Source organism: Lynx canadensis, chromosome E2, assembly GCF_007474595.2.
Source record: "Lynx canadensis isolate LIC74 chromosome E2, mLynCan4.pri.v2, whole genome shotgun sequence".
Taxonomy (NCBI): domain Eukaryota; kingdom Metazoa; phylum Chordata; class Mammalia; order Carnivora; family Felidae; genus Lynx; species Lynx canadensis.
The window spans coordinates 11,985,634-12,005,207 of record NC_044317.1 but is presented as its reverse complement, the minus strand read 5'-3'; the positions used below and the strand labels follow the sequence as shown (position 1 = coordinate 12,005,207).

At 41.3% G+C, this 19,574-nt stretch overlaps 1 protein-coding gene across 1 annotated transcript in view; it reads right to left on the bottom strand.

Annotated features, from left to right (window-relative positions):
* CFDP1 (craniofacial development protein 1) overlaps positions 1-19,574 on the bottom strand; it is a 122,330-nt gene that overhangs the window by 89,996 nt on the left and 12,760 nt on the right. Inside the window, exon 5 of the mRNA XM_030298222.2 lies at positions 9,378-9,497. Within this exon, the coding sequence (XP_030154082.1) occupies positions 9,378-9,497 (120 nt within the window). The remainder of the gene's footprint in view (positions 1-9,377; positions 9,498-19,574) is intronic.

The window sequence follows — 19,574 nt, the reverse complement described above, 5'->3', positions numbered from 1 at the left end:
CGACACTAACAGCAAAAGGAAGAAGACCACTCTGTAATAAAGTTCAAATCCCTAAGGATTTTCTAAGAACACTAGAATTTGTTCCACCCCGGGGCAACCTCGAAAACCGGTAGGGGCACCTCTTAGGTTCATAGTATTTGCTGTAGGTATTCTGTTCAAACTGACACAGATTACCCCATCCCGGTAACCACAAATGAAAAATGTTCTTGCTTTGAAAGCTTTTCTATGTCTGAGATTGCTTTAGATGCTCACATTGGCCGGCACTTCACTGTTTGACCCAAATGGTCAAATATTCTACCATTCTCCCCAACCAAAAAACAAAAAACAAAAACCGAAACCAAAAAACTACTACTAGTCTCTCCATTCATAATCATTCCAGTTCTGAAAATAGCCTGGAAAAATCTCTTCAAATCAAGAATGTGAATGACATAATCCTTAATAAATTCAAAATATTCCAACTACTTACGGGAAAATCTTTCAATAATTAATTTCACTTCAATGCCAACTCATTTACTCTATACCTGCAACACCTGGGGAGGTATATTGAAAAAGCAAGTTAAGAGTAAGTTACAACTGAATGAAGTTGAGTATTTAGCATCCACTGAAGGACATGAAGGTAAAAGTCCAGTGCAGAGTAGTCTTGCCCCAGTATAAAACACATCATTCTGGAGCTGACAAGGAAGTTAACAGCAGGACCACCAACACTGCCAGAATCAATCATTTCTACTGTCCCACTAGGTCCCTGAAATATCATCTGGAAAGCTATTTCTATCTAGCCCTACCCTGGAACAAATGACGGCCAGAAGAAACGCTCTGAACTGAGATCCCCTACCCGGCTCTCCTGGCAACGCCCTCACATCAGCTGCCTACGATGGAGGACTGAGCCCTCAGTACGAACCAATGACAGAAGCGGCAATAACCATTACCCCAGCCGACTGATCGCATCTTGTCCACAGCTTCATTGTCTGCTGACAGATTATCAATGTACAAACACACCTGGAACTCGTTTTTAAAAACGTGCTGTAGGGGCGCCTGGGTGGCGCAGTCGGTTAAGCGTCCGACTTCAACCAGGTCACGATCTCGCGGTCCGTGAGTTCGAGCCCCGCGTCGGGCTCTGGGCTGATGGCTCGGAGCCTGGAGCCTGTTTCCGATTCTGTGTCTCCCTCTCTCTCTGCCCCTCCCCCGTTCATGCTCTGTCTCTCTCTGTCCCAAAAATAAATAAACGTTGAAAAAAAAAATAAAAAAAAAAATAAAAAAAAAAATAAAAACGTGCTGCCCCTGCAATCTCCTAAAATAGTAACGAGACTGAAATACAGTACAGGAAACCCAGATTAGCCATGGTTAATGGGGAAAAGGCCTACAGGGGAAGAGGGAGGAAAGAGTCATCCAATTTCCCTAAAAAAATTACAAAATTCAAAATAGCTTTCAAAGAGTCCCTCATCAGTTATAAAGCTGAAGAGATACTTCTTACCCCCCAAAAAGTCCAACCAGGTGTGTAAGAAAGAATGGTGAAAGAAAGAAAGAAAGAATGTGTAAGAAAGAATAACACAGTGGCTGAGAGCTCAGGCTCGGGTCTCAAATGGATGTGGACTGGGATCCTGGCTCCGCCATCCATTATCTACGAGATCTCCACAAGTTAACGGCACCTTCCTGGGCCTCAGTTCCCTGGTCTATGAAATGGGCACAGAGTTAGCACCCACCTCTTAAAGTATTTGTGTAGATTAAATAATACATATAAAACACTTACCACTGTGCCTTAAATTTGGTAATTTGTCAATAGCAGCTATTTATCCTTTTAAAAAAAGGTAAAGAACACTTAACATGCAGCATGAAAAGATAATACGTCTGATATTTAATCTAAAGAACTGGTCCCCAAAGGAAACTGACCTGGTCATTAAAGGGAAACGTGTCATCCCCGTTCCTGACTACGGGAACCCAGCAGGTGACATAAATAATGAAGCAGCTGAGTCGGGACCAGGAAAGGGCAAACCCCATCTATTCTGCTCCGGCTGACTGCTGCTGTAAGAAAAGAGGGAGGGCAATGGCACGACTTCTCGTTTCTCAAGAAAAGCCAGGAACTCAGATTTTTATGTCAACTCTCCTGATTTTTAAATAATGGCCGAATAAAAACATCTACGGACAGACTTGGTCCACGAACTGCCAGTTTGTGAATGCCTGCCCTGGAATGGAGTCTCAAACCAGAAACTGAAGAAAAGCCCAGTAGTTATATAACCAAGGGACTTCAGCTCCCTAAAACAGCGTGTCTCAAAGGGCACACTGTTGGCATTTTGGAAAAGAAAATTCTTCTCTGTACAAACTGTCCTAAGCACTGCAGATATTTAGTATTCCTGAACCCCACCCACTAAGTACCAGTGGTCTCAAGTCTTGTGACAACCAAAATATCTCACCACACATTTCTGAACACCTCCTACTAGCAGCACCACAACCACTAAGAATAACAAAGTTAAATTCAAAAGTTAGTGGGAAGGTCAAGAACATCTATTTACAAACAGCAATAAAATAAGAACAGGGCCAGCCCTGAGTCTAAACTAAACTAAACTACAAATCCCAAATTATCATCAAACAGGAAATCTCACTAAGTAGAAAGCTTGGAGTTGGCTGTGGGAACAAATCAAAAGGCTTGAATCCCTCTCCCTACTTCTAGAATTAAGACAGAAGGAAACTGCCTCATTTTTTTTCTAGTCATCGCTTTAGTAGTATTACTGAACTTCACAGTTTTCCACTGTCCTTGTTTCTAACAGCCGGAGCTTACGTACAGAACAGTTCATGCTTCAAAGAAATTATCGTGGAAGAAATCTGGGCACCCACGGCACCCACCCTTCGGTAACATTCCTGGATTTTTCTCTTATTGCTCATTCTCCTATTCAAGAGCATGTCCAACCAACATGACCAAGCAATTCCACACCCAGATATATACCCAAGTGAAATAAAACCACATGTCCACACAAAAACCTGCACATGAATGTTCACAGACACGTTATTTTTAATAGCCAAAAAGTGGAAACAATTCTACGTCTATCAACTAACGAATGGATAAACAAAATGTGGTATATTCATACCATGGAGTACTATTTGACCATAAAAAGGAACACAGCACAGAAACATGAATGAAACTTGAAAACATTACACTAAGTCAAAGAAGCCAGACACAAAAGGGCAAATACTGTATGGCTCCAACTGTATAAAATATCCAAACAGGCAACTCAGACACACATAGATGGAGTGGTGGCTGCCGAGGTGTGTGGGAGAGAAATGGGAAGGGAGAGGGACTGCTTTTCTTTCCTGGGGTGATGGAAATTATCGTGCCTGCATAGCCTCGTGAGGGCACAACTCTGTGACCATGCTAAAAACCAGTGACGTGTAGAATTTAAACAGATGAGTACATAAAAACAGCTTATAAAAGCGGTTTTTAAAAAGAAAAAGGGGCACCTGGGTGGCTCAGTCGGTTGAGTGTTCGACTTCAGCTCAGGTCATCATCTCAAGCCTTGTGACTTCAAGGCCCCATCAGGCTCTGTGTGGACAGCCCAGAGCCTGGAGCCTGCTTCGGAATCTGTGTCTCCCTCTCTCTCTGCCCCTCCCCTGCTCATGCTCTGTTTCTCTCTCTCTCTCTCAAATGTAAATAAACATTTAAAAATAAAAATAAATAAATAAATAAATAAGGCACATCCAATTTTAAATCATTAAATTGACTAATACTGTTTGTTCTCCTAAAGACTAAACAATATCACAAACCATGTCTGCTGGAATACCCACTTTGTTCTAAGTATCTTAATTATTATTATAATAATTACAAATAAGCCCTTACTCATAATATTTACTCTTTCGAAACAAGCTGATTTTCCTCTTCTTGGAGTGGCCATTCTCTAGGCATTATTAGTAACCTCACTGTGTACCTCTGTCCACCAGGAACATGGGCACGTGCCCCCTGATCAGACATTTCACAAGGGCATCAAACCAGGAGGTAAAGTCAGATTTGTGAGGTAGCTGGTCGTTTTTATTGTTGTTGATATAAACACCTATGCAGTGAATAACTTGGAGGTCTTTTCTTCTCTGTTAGTGAAAACAACTGAAATCAGATCTAGCTTTGAAATGCTCAACATGAAAGCAATTCCTTTAAAAGTAAAAGGGCTTAAACACAGATGAACATAAGTCAGAGGTCTGATTGATCACTACGAGAGATTCGGATAAAAATTAAAAACATTTCCACCTAATATTGTGGTTATGCCTACTTTTGGTTACTTTAAGTGAAATGTTCAATGCTCTCTACCAGAATACTATGTATTAAAAAATGTAAAAACTTACAAGCCAACAAGGTCATGTTAATGTCAGCTCCTGTCCAAGAGGCTGGGAGAAGACGAGATCACCTGCTCAGGCAGGAAGAATGATGCATGGATTAAAGGCTCCTGGGGACCAACTGGTCAAACACACTGAACACGGACAAACCACAGGAACAGTCAGGAACAACTGTCTTCCCAGGTTTTTAGTCTGGGTCTTCTACCTTCAGCAGGACACTATGAGCAATTCTGACTCTTCTATCTCGGGGCAATCGTTGCTAAACTGGCACAATCCACGATGTCGAGGGAGACTTTCAATAGTAAGGTCTTTTTTTGTTTGTTTGTTTGTTTTCTCAAGAGTCTCAATAGAACAAGAAGACAAAACTATATGGGAAAACAATGTTTTTCACTCTTATGTTTTATTGTTTCAGGCCATTCCCAATCTATAAGGAGGCAACTAAATAGTAAGCCCTTAATAAAATAAGGTGATACCTTGCAGCTAGGATTATAAACCTGTACAAGTCTGAAAGCCCGCTAGCAACCTACTGCTGGAAGAGGTGAGTAATAAATGTTAGGGTTGAAAGCAAGTAGTAAATGTGGGGTTGAAGGCTGACCCAGCCAAATACCCATGAAAGCTGGATTCAAAGGGTCATCGGTGCTGGAATGAGGGCTAGGGCAGGAGACTGGGGGGGCTGGCAGGAGGAGCGGAGGGCAAGAAATGGATCAAGAGGTTAGAACAATAGAACTGTGGAAATTTAGACACGCTAAGCAGAGTACTGGGCTTTCTACAACCAACTGTAGAGAACGCTTATCATCTCTGATTCCTGCCTCTAATTAAAATTGGGTGTTTGCTTTACTTCATTCCCAAAGCACAAACTTTGGCTTTTTATAGCCCAAGCAGTGTGCTATTTTAAACATGTAGAGGAAATGCATTTTCAGTTACAAACATTTGCTCCTGTGAATCTGTTCTTACTTGCTAGCAAAGGATGTGAGACAGGATGTTTTACCCTCCTGCTCTGGTTTTCCTGTATTGCTTAAATCTGTTTAGAGAGAAGAAAAATAAACAAATAAAGTGTTTTTGTTGGACAAATCTATAAACTGAAGCAACTCCAAAAATGAAAATGAAAAACATCTGCAGAAAGTATTACAATAATTTTCTTTTAATCAACTGGATTATCCCTACAGATTCTTCTCCTGAAAAGACTTCCCATGCCAGGCACGCACGGCCGGCAGCAGATACTAATATCTGCACTGATAAAATGTGCCCACGTAGACCCTCCAGATCAGATGAATTCCTCTTGACCATCTTTTCCCAAGTACAATTACAACTGGAGAAGCTTTCTGAGATACATTTCAGGAAGATGATCATGCCAACCTTGAAGGTCATCTCCTGGATTTATTTAGAAATTCAAGGTGTACTACATCAGAATTAAATGTGTCCCCATTTTCACGTACAACTCTAAACACGTTGTTTACCCAGGCAGACGCATTCTTGTAATCTGTTACATTCCATTACAGCACTCAAAGAAACAGATTTTAATTAAATTTTACCTGACCCTTTCATAAGGGAGTCAGCAGTCTGTTCATCTAATGAAAAGCGTTTTACCTGTAGGCCCTTCCACATTCTGCCTGTACTTCTGTTCTCTGCCCCAGATGCTGTCATTTACGGACAGCCGGAGAGAGACCCTCTTCTTCTTCAAACCTAGTCAGGCTCCTTTGAGCCCTCTCCTCAATGAGGCCTCAATCTCGGCTCCAATCTTTGTTGGGCTTGTATCTGAGCAATTTAGCCCAATTTCAGCAAGAATCCTGCTAGGCCAGCTTTAAGAGAAATCCCCACTCTTGGTATCTGATGAAGCTCTTCATTCCCCAGCCTTGATGTGTAAGCACTCGGCCTGCCTTCAGCAAGAATCCCGTTAGGTCGGCTTAGCGAGAATCTCCCTATCCCTGGTGTCTCTTAGTAATTCCATCCTCTGACACCCTCTCCACTGCCCTTATCCTGGCTCCCTGGCCATAAATTCCCAACTGTCTTTGCTGTACTGACAGCTGAGCCCAATCTCTCTACGTTATTGTGATAGTCTTGACACTTGCTGCAATAATCCCGAGTGAGTTTTCCTAACCATTTTAACAACTATCAGAATGGAATGCCCTGGTAAGAGATGGGAGAGAAGGAGGAGTGAGAGATCTGGGTATTTATGTCCCTGGCTTCCCCTGGAGAATCCATTGCTCAAGTGAAGGTCTCAGCTCCCATCACGAGGCCCTCCCTGCCTCCAGTATCAAAACTGTTCCCCCTTTTGCCCCCTTTAGGTCTAGGGGAGGTAATGGAGTCTCATTCTTACTAGCCCCAGGCTCACCATACTATTCCATCCCTGTGGTTTTTCATCACTTTGTGAGTTATTAAACTCTCCTCAAAGCATCCTACTTTGACAATGCCATCTGTTTCCTGCTGGGTCTCCCTGATACAGATACCATCTCAGCAATTTATCCTTGAGAGCTATTAGCTCTTTCTAAGAAAGGAAGGCATGGATATAGAATGCTGTGAGATTTCCATGAGTGACTTAGTGACTTAAACAAGATGACCCTGTTAAGCTCCCACTTTCTCCCTCCTCTAGTTATCTTCGTAATTATAGTAACAGAGTGTTTTCTGAAACACACACAGTTTCCAAGGAGAATCTCTAAGCATCAATAGGGGATTATTTAAAGAAATACCAAGCGATTAGAAGTAAAAATTGTGCTAGGTGAAATGAACTACGCTAGGACGCTAAGGTACAAGAAACTTTGCATTTCTACCTGGTACTTGATCCACAGGTAACTTTTACAGTAACAATAAATGCAAGGGACACCGTTTACTAATACCAGACATAAGCCTGGTAACCCAAGTAAAACCTGCAGAAGACTGTCTATGTAACTTGGGAGTATCTGTCAATTCAGATTATAGATTCTGAAATCAGTTCAGTGGCCCATGACATTTTAAGTGACACTTATTATACACAATCATGTAAAACAGAAAATCAGAATTCACCATACGTCGTACAGGTAAATATTTCACCAAACTTTATTTCACTTTCTTACACACCTATATTTACGAGCATAGTATAGAGTACTGTAAAATGTATTCCTTACTGTGAGTGGCAGTCAATAAAGTCTGAAAGCTACTGGTCTGAAGAGAATCCCTTTCAAACAATTTAACAATTATAAGGCTAAAAACATGCTGTTTCAGCCTAGAGCCTCACATTTTTTTAAATCTCAACCCGCACTAAAAATATCATTTGTCACTCAGCATATTTGCATCAATAACCAAAATAAAAATTTTATGAAACAATACTTACCATGTAATACAGTATGATATTTTTTTTATCCCATTTTCTTTCTTTCTTTCTTTCTTTTTTTTTTTTTTAAGTAGGCTCCTTGCTGGGTGTGGAGCCCAATGCGGGGCTTGAACTCATGACCCTGAGAGATCAAAACCTGAGCTGAGATCAAGAGTCAATTGCTTAAATGACTAAGCCACCCAGGAGCCCCAGTTTCTTTTGAACAATGATTACAAACCATAGCTTGAAAGCTACTGGCCTAAAATATTAACAGGGCCAGTGTGGAGAACTCTGCTCACATCACTCTGTTCACATCGTTTCCGCCGTGGTAGCAAGCTCTCAAATCCCTTTCCTTCTCAGGTTTCGGTGTAACTGCTACATGACTTCTGGTACCCACTCACTCCAGTGGGAAACACATGGAATAAGGAGCAGATAAAGAGGCCGGGGCAGATGAGGCCGGGGCAGATGCAGCCACGGCGCGGCCACGGCGCGGCCACGGCCCGGCCACGTCCTCGTGCTCACCATCACGGCACACCTGGAGAGCAAGATCTTCCTCAAGCACCTGAGCTCACAGCCTGAGCGCGGCGGGCATGCAGAAGCAGCCCTGAGCCAGTGACAGGTGGAAGCCAGAGGGTAACTATTCCAGTCTCCTCGCCCTCTCTGAGCTGTTCACCACCATCCTGAGATGCCTAGCAAAACCAAGTAAGTACCAGCCACTACCGGCAGTAACCTGCTAGAACATACATCCCGGCCAGGCTGCATTCTCAGCCTTTCCCACCTCCTTCCAGAAGCCCTGGAGTCACCTCTCACATCAATGACTCGTACTCAAACCTTTGTCTCAGGGTCTGCTTCCGGGTAAACGCAACCTAGATGAGCACACACCCGGTTACACAGCACTGTCTGGGGCCAGGGCTGCAAAGATGAGAAAGGACCGTCCTAGAAAAGCCCATAGTCTGATAAGAAAACCGACAATTTTTGTTTTTTAATGTAAAAACCCAGACAAAACTTTACCGTTCATAGCGACGAGATAGGTAGGTATGTTTAGGGAGGGAAGGAAGAAGTGACGGGCTGTGACCGAAGGGTTGGAGAAGCCCCTGGAAGTGACCTGTTCCACCTCAAACCCTCCAGGACACAGGCCTTCCCACAGAAGTCAGCGGCTGGCCGATGGGCACTGGCCCCAGGCCAGGATCCGCATTCCCGTGCCTGTATGCTAGCGCCCTGCCTTCTCATATTGGCCGTGATGCTTTACATCTTACATACATGTTAAGAGGAAGGGAATTTTTATTTCCTCCAAAGGAAAACATTCAACTCTTCAGCTAAAAATAACTCAAGTAATATGGAAAATATGAAGAAAGAAAAATTATTAAGTTCCTGACAACGCGTTAACAGAATTATTTGTAAATCAGCTTTGACCTTCCTATGTTCCTTTGAGGTCCTTGGGGGATGGGACCGAGTACTCTATGCCAATTTCCACTAGAAGTTCTAATAAACTGCTGATATTTTCATACAAAAATGATTTTTAAAAGTCAAGTCTACTACATGTTCAGCTCTGTGGTCAACACTGGAAATCAGCACTTTTTTCAGGCTGGAATCAAACGAGAAACCTAAGGCTAATTTTCCTTTGCATCTTCCATTTTGGCGACTATTTCAGGAAAGGCAAAGCGGCAGCAGAATTCCTGCTGTGGGGAAGCGAGTCCACGAGCTAAAGGGGGTCCGTGTCCTGAAAGCCGCTTCGCCAGCCGCCAGGCGCACCTGAGCCCGAGAGCAGGACACTCACCCGGACCCCGCAGGGAGTGACGGCACAGCTGCGGGGCCAGCCGCCTGTGGCTTTTCTTTCTCGTTTTGCTTGAAGAAAGATTTGGCTTCTTTAGATGTTGCATCCACTTCCTTAGTCACCCTGCAAGGAAGCAGATGTCAAGTTTACAAGAAGAATAAAAAGAGAGAAACAAAATCTAAGGGGAATAAATGACACTAAGAAAGGAAAACACCCACTGAGCTTACGATGAGTTCTGGCTACTGAGTGAGGTTTCTGATTCAAGTCCACTACAACAGTTCTAAAGAAAGGCATTTTTCCCTTACTAAGTGAACAACGAATGTACCTCATGTCCCTAAAATCCCCTCCATTACTTCTGCCAGAAGGCCACACGCTCCCGCAGTCACTGCTGACTCACAGCCCCTGTGGCTACCGACGTGATGGCTGAGAAGGCTCTGCCACTCACCTCACGTGGAGATGAGGACTCCTATTTAAACGTCTAGTAAAAGTTGGAATAGGGAGATGGAATATTCGGGAGGAAAACACTACATTATTTCAAGAAGAGCAACAGTATAAACAATTGGAAATACTCTGCAGAATGCTCCTATTTTACAGCTAAAATAACTGAAAGATGAAACAAAATACCTTAAAACTGGCTAGATCAACACCCATTTGGGAGTGGAAAAAAGCTACAGGATTGAGAATCCTGTCCAATTTCAAACCTGGAAAAATGGTCCTCAACAAAACCGAGTCCTAAAAGGATCAAATAAGGTTATCTACACTGTCTGAAATCTCCGCTAAAGAGAGAAGTGTCTAATGCCTGCTCAGTCTTGCCAAGTCAATAAAAACACCTGAGGAATTTTGTTTAAATTCCAATCTATCTGTAGGAGGGCCCAAGATTAAGGTCATCGTACTCTAAATGTTCAACCAGGTCCTCCAGTAAACTGGCCAAGAATAATGGCAGGTGAATCCAATAAATTCCATCTTTGCAGGAATGTAAGCCTGTCTCTTCTCTCCTTCCATCCAGGCTTCTTGGGAGCAGAAGCAAGTTTTCTTATTGAGAGCCATCTCATTCCTGCATTCAGCGCTGTGTCACCTACTCAAGCGGCACAGAGTAGGAGTTGGAGAGTTTTGTATTGAGAATCTTCACCAGGAAAGACTGGCAAGTTAATCTTGAGGGGTGACTTAACGCAACAGTACCTTCTGTTACTCTCCTGACCACATTCTTGCGATGGCTCAGTATTACTCAGAGGATCAAATATAAATTGCCAAACCTCCCATTCAAGACCCTCCAAAATCTGGTCCTACCTTACTCTTTATCAGGCTTAATGGGTGTGTGTGTCTCTCTACTCTCCCAATGAACTTCTCAGTAATGAGAGTCAAGAGTCAAAAACAGGACGGAGAATTTATACCACAGATTAGATCATCATTCAGCAAATATACACTCCTTTCCTGTTAAGCAAGAAGAAACTTGTCTAACCCCCTGATGTTGAGCTTGGGCACACGCTTCAATGGTCAATGAGATGTCTGACAGGAAAAGGTTTAACGTGTCTGTGCTCTTTCACTTGCCCCTTGAGTTCCCCGCGTTTGGCCCCATAAGAAGAATACGCCTCAAGCTGGTCCAAGATGGCTGAAAGACACACTGCAGATCTGAATCCAACAAGCAGCTTAGAGCCAAATCCAGATCAGCTGAACCCCAGATACTCAGAAACACACAGGCAACAAACAAACGCTTGTTGTATACCAGAGTTTTGGGGACGGTTTGTCACACAGCGTTTCTGTTGCAATGGCTGACACATTTACATTTCATGAGCAAGAAACAGGAAATCTAAGGAGTTAAGTCACTTTTCCAAGACTGTCCAGAGATTAAGCAGCAATGCTAGAGAAAACTCCATACTAGACTCTGTTTCTCAAAGATGGTCGCCACAACCCATTCTACATGCTCTTCCAAAACCCGACATCACCTCAACGAGAAGGGAGGTATAGGGCACCCCCTCCTTTTAATCAGGTGGGCCTTTGTGCTGCCAATTTACAGAGTTCGGTGGAGGTGGCACTACATGACTCCTGTGGCTAGCTGAGAAGATGACACAGCTCTTACCTGGCGCTCTCTCTTGAGAATGCAACCTCTAAACCTCAAGTTACCATGCAAGATACCTGGCTCCTCTGGTCCACCACGCTACGCAGAACATACAGGAAGACCACACAGAAAGGGATGCCTGAAGAGCGTGCTCCCGTCCAGGCCTGAGACATGAGAACAAGGAAACTTTCGAGGTGGCTTCATATCCAGCCACTAACTACAACTGCTTGACACCCTGCGCGAGAGCTGCCTGAGCCCAGCTATCCTCCAGAACTATGAGAAATTACAATAAAACAATTGTTTTATGCCACTAAACTGTGAAGTAATTCCTTACACTGCTATAGAGGCAACAAAACAAACCCACACCCAAACCTAAACCTTAATGCAGAGTCCCAGGGTACTGGACTAAAAAGAGTTGCTTTGCATCTCCTTGCCCTGGGTAGAATCTGGGGGCAGACCTGAGATGGCTCATTAAGAACAAGTGTATACTCAGCACGCCTGGGTGGCTCAGTCAGTAAAGCGTCTGACTTCCACTCAGGTCATGATCTCACAGCTCGTGGGTTCGAGCCCCATAGTGGGCTCTGTGCTGACAGCTCAGAGCCTGGAGCCTGCTTCGGATTCTGTGTCTCCCTCTCTCTCTGCCCTCCCCCCACTCATCTTCTCTTCCTCTCTCAAAAATAAACATTAAAAAAAAATTTTTTTTAAGGAACAAGCAGATACTTGCACTTAGAAATGATGGTCTGAACACACACTTGATTCTCCACTCCCTACTACACAGTGGTAAATAAATTTACAAAGGGCAAAATTACACAAGGATACGATGAAAAGATGCAACAGAAAAAAGATGCCACTCAAATTTTCTAAAGGTAGAAAGTAAAGAAACAAGTAGAAATTGGCTTTGGTTTTTGTTTTCTCTGACCTAAGCCTATAGCCATACGGAACGGCGAACAAGCAAGCCGATTTGTACCACGCTATTCCAGAATGGCTCAGTAAATTGAAATACCAGGAACCTTTGAAGGGAGAAGGAGAGGAGCAGGGCTAACATGAGTTGCAAGTCTATATCAGGAGCAACTAGATCCCAGATCCCCTTCTTGAACCTCATACCATATGCTGTCCCCCATCCAACCTGGCAAAACCCCATTACTCGTTGGAGAAATGAAAACCACAGAATTTCCAAACTCACTGGGCAGGGCTGAAGTCTCACTGTGAAAACAGGGTAATTAAATGAAAATCTATTTATTCACTCTTCCCTTACCACAGCAACCTCGAAAGCTCCACACGGCTGAGTTAGTTACAGGATGGAGGGCTGCCCACGTGGACTGGACTTGGCACCAGTAAGAAATATGTATATAGAGCTGACCTTCGAACAACATGGGGTTAGGAGCACCAACCCCCCACACACCTGAAAATATACGTATAAGCTCTTACTTCCCCAAACTTAACTACTAATAGCCTACTGTTGGTAGGAGGCCTTACTGATAACATAAACGATTTCACACATTTTGTGTAAGTATTACACCATTTTCTTATAATAAAGTAAGCTAAAGAGAAAAAAATTACAAAAATCACACAAGAAAAAATACACACTGAAGCGGACCCACACTTCAAACCTGTGCTGTTCAAAGGGTCAAATGTACTGTGTTAAGCTGCTGAGTTTCTGGGTTTGTTTCCACAGCATAGCCTAGCATAGCTTCATGATTATTATCAACTGAATAGGAATTTCAGAAAAAGAGAAAATACATTAGAGGTTGTCAACAAAAAAAGAAACTTTACTACTGACTTCCCACAGCATAGCTGACATCGCAAATTTTAAGATCCACATCAAGGCACATCACTGTAAGATCTCAGAATGTGCACAATAACAGATGAAGATCAAGCGGTCCAAGCTATAAGGAAAGTAAAAGAAGCCTTTATGCAAAGCATGTTTTGTTTTGTTCACTTGTTTTACCACAGCAATGACAAAGCTCTTGCCGTGGCCACCTAAAGCAATTTGGTCAACAGTTTCTGAAAAGCAATCTAGACCCTAGATCCAGGCGCTGTGTTAGATATGGAATGTATAAATAAAAATATATGCATAGTCTCTGCCCTTTAGGGGCTCACAGTCCATCAGGACAGCCAACCATGAAATAAATCATGACAACACAGGATATATAGTAAGTTCCACAAAGAAACCATGAAAAAAGCATAGCCTATGGGAGTATCTCTGTTAGTTTCTTAATGCCAAGGTCCTTTCCACAGTCACAAAGACATGACATCTATAAACTGTTATGTTTCTCTCAGGGAATCAACAAGATAAAACATAAGCAGACTTTTACTCTTCATTGATAGTTATGTCTGGAAGAAATCCATTTTTTTAAAAATTCTTTTTAATGTTTATTTTTCAAAGAGAGAGACAGAGCATGAATGGGGGAGGCACAGAGAGAGGGAGACACAAGATCTGAAGCAGGCTCCAGGCTCCTAGATGTCAGCACAGAGCCTGACGCGGGGCTCGAACTCGTGAATGGCGAGATCATGACCTGAGCCGAAGTCAGATGTTTAACTCACTAAGCCACCCATGTGCCCCTGGAAGAAATCCATTTTTAATAATCAGTAAGAACTTCAGCTCTCAAAATATCTTCTTCAAGGAAGAGAACAGTTAGGGGTGCCTGGGTGGCTCAGTCAGTTAAGCATCCAATTCTGGGTCTCCACTCAGGTCATGATCTCACAGAGGCCAAGCCCCTAACAGGCTCTACATTGACAGCCAGGGAGCCTGCTTGGGATTCTCTCTTTCTCTGCCCCTCCACAGCTCGCGTACACAAACTGTATTAAAACAAATAAATAGGGGCACCTGGGTGGCTCAGTTAGTTAAGCGTCTGACTTCATCTCAGGTCATGATCTCATGGTTCGTGAGTTCGAACCCCGTGTCAGGCTCTGTGCTAACAGCTCAGAGCCTGGAGCTTCAAATTCTGGGTCTCTCTCTCTCTCTCTCTCTCTCTCTCTGCCCCTCCCTACTCATGCTGTCTCTGTGTCTCAAAAATAAACATTAAAAAAATTAAATAAACTTAAAAAAAAAAAAGGACAACAGTTAAATTATAGACCACTTCAAATATACAAGAGGGAACCCTGACAGGAAACACCCACTATTAGCAATAGTCAGTTCAAGCGTTATCAGCAGAAATGTCATTTTAACTTCATTTCACTTCCTCAGAACTTCCTAAAAAGTCTTTATTTAGGCAGAAACTTTCCATGACTGGCCTTTTCCAAAAGGTGAATCATTTGGGAAAGTCTGAGCTAACTGGCTCAGCTGGTTATGTGATACAGAAGAATAAAAACTATTTTCCTGGGGTGCCTGGGTGGCTGAGTCAGTTAAATGTCCGACTTCCGCTCAGGTCATGATCTCGAGACTTGTTGAGTTCGAGCCCCACATCAAGCTCTGTGCTACAGCTCAGAGCCTGAAGCAAGCTTTAGAATGAATCAATCAATCTCTCTCTCTCTCTCTCTCTCTCTCACTCTGTCACTCTCTCTCACTCTGCCTCCCCCACTGGTGCTTTGCCTCTCTCTCAAAAATAAATAAATAAACATTAAAAAACAAACAAACAATTTTTCCTCATTCCTAAAGGATTACAAGCTACACATTTTTCAAGGGCAAAGAAAACAAAACAAAAAGATAAAAATCCAAAGCTTAATCATTAAGACATAATTAAACATAAAAAACTAACTTTGTGCTAACACTACCTTATGCTTACACTTACAAATTCTTACAGTCATCACTAGCTCTTTCTCACATTTCTTAGATGCAGTAATGCTCTTAACTTGATACAAAGGGAAAAAGAAAAAGCAGAATAATGACATCAAGGGATTAAAAGATATGCTCAAATCCATATGTCAGGTTTGCATCTGGCTGTCAATTATAATTCAGGCCTCCCAAATTCCTATGTGAGGACTTCTTACAATACCTAAATTTTAAGTATAAATAATCTAAGTTAAAAAAAATCCTGCCAAATGCCAATTATTAACAGGGTTTTATTTTCTTTAGGAGGAAGGAGTTATAGAGAACGTTTGCTTGTCCCATTACGTATCTCTGCAATATACATTTTTTAAGTAAAAAATGTACATTACTTCTGAATATGAAATGTATACATGAGAATGTATACATTTGTAGGGGGAAAAAAAGGTGCTTCCCTGAGCAATTTCTTTGTTTCTTTTTTTTTTAATTTTTTTTTTCAACGTTTATTTATTTTTGGGACAGAGAGAGACAGAGCATGAACGGGGGAGGGGCAGAGAGAGAGGGAGACACAGAATCGGAACCAGGCTCCAGGCTCTGAGCCATCAGCCCAGAGCCTGACGCGGGGCTCGAACTCACGGACCGCGAGATCGTGACCTGGCTGAAGTCGGACGCTTAACCGACTGCGCCACCCAGGCGCCCCTGTTTCTTTTTTTTTTAAAAGACATCATGCTGCCCTCTTCTGACAAATGATAGAAATAGCAGATTCCCAAATACCTATCCAGTACTTAAAATTCCCATCCCTTTGCTTTACAAAATGAAATAGGAAATTTGTGTCATTAATATAAATACTAATACATTCACAAAATTTATTTGATCAGAAAATTTAATGATTTCTCATAACAACAGTTATTTACCAGCTTTTCTTACTCCCTGTGTAGGGCTGATCATAAAGCTGTAAATCTTTCCTGGCTACCCTATATGACACATGGGAAATAATACAAGCCAAGAAAGAGTTCTAAAACTTTTTATATATTCCTAATGGTGTATCAAACAGTTTCTGCATTATTTTGTACAATTTCCAAACCATTAAAGGCTTACTGTCAGTGTTCTGCTACCCTCTACTGGAGAACTCTATATATAGTTTCCAGTGTGATTTCTGGCAGCAAAATAACATTACTAATTCACATCATCAAGAATTATCTAATGGATCCCAAAATGATTGATTATCAGGGAAATGAGTGTCTTTACAATGGAGAATTCTGATAGATATTGCCTAAGTGGTCTAACTTACTGTTATTGATGTACTAGGAAGAAAAACATCACCTAGCATTTTTGTCTAGGTGACGAATCTGAAGCCTATCATGAGTAAACTATGCAAAATTCCAAACTAAGGACCATCCTGCAAAACAGATGGACTCTTAAAAACATACAATTGCTGGGGCGCCTGGGTAGCTCAGTCAGTTAAGCGTCTGGCATCCACTCAGGTCATGATCTCACAGTTCGTGAGTTTGAGCTCTGCGTCGGGCTCTGTGCTGACAGCTCAGAGCGTGGAGCCTGCCTTAGATTCTGTGTTCCCCTCTCTCTCTGCCCTCCCCGGCTTGCGCTCTGTTTGTGACTCACAAAAATAAACAAACATTAAAAAACAAAAACAAAAAAACATACAATCGACCCTTGAAAAAGCAGCAGTTAGGGGTGCTGCTACCTGCCCACCACAAAGTCCAAAATCCACGTGTAACTTTTGACTGCCCCCAACTTAACCATTAAAAGGCTACTGTTAACTAGACACCTCACTGATAACATAAACAATTAACACACACTTTGCATATGTATTACATACTGTATTCTTACAATAAACTAAGCTAGAGAAAAGAAAATGTTACTAAGAAAATCATAAGGAAAATACATTTATGGTACTGTGCTGTATTTAGTGGAAACAAAAATCTACTTACAAATAGACCCATGTAGTTCAAACCTGTGTTGTCCCAGGGTCAACTCTATATACCAGTGTCACGAAATACTTAAATGAAAGGCTTAAAAAAAGGGCTTAACAAGAAAAGACTAAAAAGACTAAATGCAGAGTGTAATCTTGGATTAGATATTGGACTTGAACAAGAAATACAGCTATAAAAGAATTTATCATTGGAAAAACTGGTAAAAAACTTGAGTAGTATTGCATATAGAGCTACTTAAAATGTGGGCTACAAAACTAATTGTTATTGGTCCAATACAAGATGGGTACAGAAAATGTAAGTATTTGAAAATTTGTTTAGCAATCTGACAATGTCACAATATTCAAGACAAGACTAGTGGACTCAATGAATACAGAACAATTTGGATACTGTCAAACTCGCAAGGTGGTCACACGTGACATCAGTGTATTAGTCACACACAGTGCAACACTAGAATGCGTGTGATAGTTTAGGGTTATTTTATCAAAACCCCAAAATGTGATAAAACATAAGCATTTATTTTTATAAATTATTTTTACAATCATTCTAATTGTTAACCGAGTGTGACTTTTTAAATTTATAGTTTAAAATTAAATTAAGACGGGGCCCCTGGATGGCTCAGTCAGTTAAGCGTCCAACTTTGGCTCAGGTCTTGATCTCACAGTTCGTGGGTTCGAGGCCCGCTTCAGGCTCTGTGCTGACAGCTCAGAGCCTGGAGGCTGCTTCAGATTTTTTTGTCTCCCTCTCTGTCTGCCCCTCCCCCCACTCAGGCTTTCTCTTTCTCTGAAAAATGAATAAACCTTAAAAAAATTTTTTTTAAATAATTAAATTAAGAAAGTAAAATCAGTATTATTTTCTTAATCCTAATGTAGTGATGGCAAAACAAGCCTCCCTGGGTATTTCTCTAAAGAAAACAAAGCTTTTCTGAATGCAGCAGTAGTAAACCACGTGATGATGGAAGCAATTCCAAAGAAACAAGGCCAATCGAAGGTCAAACTGCTTTTACTTTATGAGCACTCGTACACGGAGTTTGGTTTTTGATCATGTAGTGCTAAAACCATAGTGAGCTCTTTGCAGATGTTTTGGCTAATGAGGCAACGAATTCATCAAAACTTCATTGGTATTTATATACAAATCATAAATCCAAAATCAAAAGAATTCTTTGAAAGAAAGAGTACTGACCTAAAAAGCCAATAGAAACAGGTGCCAAACTCCATACATTAACGTTAATCAGTGTATTGTAGTCCTCCAAGAAAGAAGCACTTTTGGTTAACTAAAGAAGAATGAGCCACCGCCAAGACATCAGTCAGACTTTATGGAAGATGTCTGCTTGGAAAGCTTGGTGAATCTGTGATAAAGAAGGTGATTCAAGTACAACTTTCCAATAACACCACAGCTTGAAGGCTTCAAGATCTAGCTTATGATAGTGAGAATGATAATAAAGTTAGCAAAATGTTTTTTCAATGCATTTGAAGAATGCCAGGTTATTATTAACATGAAAATTATGATACATGTGTGATTTAAACATGAGGGTGATGCAAAGGATTCTTTTATCAGTTTCTGGTTGACAAACATTAACTGACACCAATCTGTAAATAAAACTAAGATTGCACTGTTAACAATGTGATTTGGAATTTAAGTGTATCGAAGAGTATGTTCTAATGGCACAGCTGCAAGACAGGAGAACAGATTAGATTAAGGAGCTTGTGCTAGAACATAAAATTAACATACTGCTTCCTTCACTGAGAAAAATCCTGCCACCAAAACAAACAACTCCACTGTTCTTAGTACAGCAGTAAAAATTGTAAATTATGTAAGGCTAATGCACTACATTTTTTCAATGCCTGTCTTTATATGTGTTAAGCTGAAAGCTGACCGGAAATGTACATATGTTATATCGCATGCTGAGGTACAATGGTTATGAAAGAGAAAAATGCTGTTGACAAGATGAGCTTCAGAATAAACTTAGTGTCTTTAAAAGAAAAACACCAGTTGGTCTCCAATTTTAAAGATCTCAATCAGACAGTATAACTTGGCTTATTTGTCTGACCTTTTGTATTTTTAATAATCTTAGTACTTCCATGCAAGGAAATGATTCAACATGATTTCAGTAGCAAATAAATTATAAATAAAAACGAAAGCCAGAAGCCTGGAAGAACAGTTTCTACAGATTAACATGTCTCACTGAAAGTTCTGAATTCCATTTTCTGTCAAAAGAATAGCCAGACACAGGGAATTCATGCATGCAGAATTCCTGTTTTCCACTGAAATATAACTTAAATTTAATTATAACCTGACAGGACAAATTGTTGGAATCGGCTACTGATGAAGCATTAAAGATAAACTTTGAAAATACAGTATCACTGACTTCATTCTGTATAAAAGTAAAAATAAAAATCTTGAACTTAACTGAAACAGTTTTAAAATCTATATTTCCATCCTCACGAGAATATCTGTGAGATGGGTTTATGATGAGGATTATTAAGAAA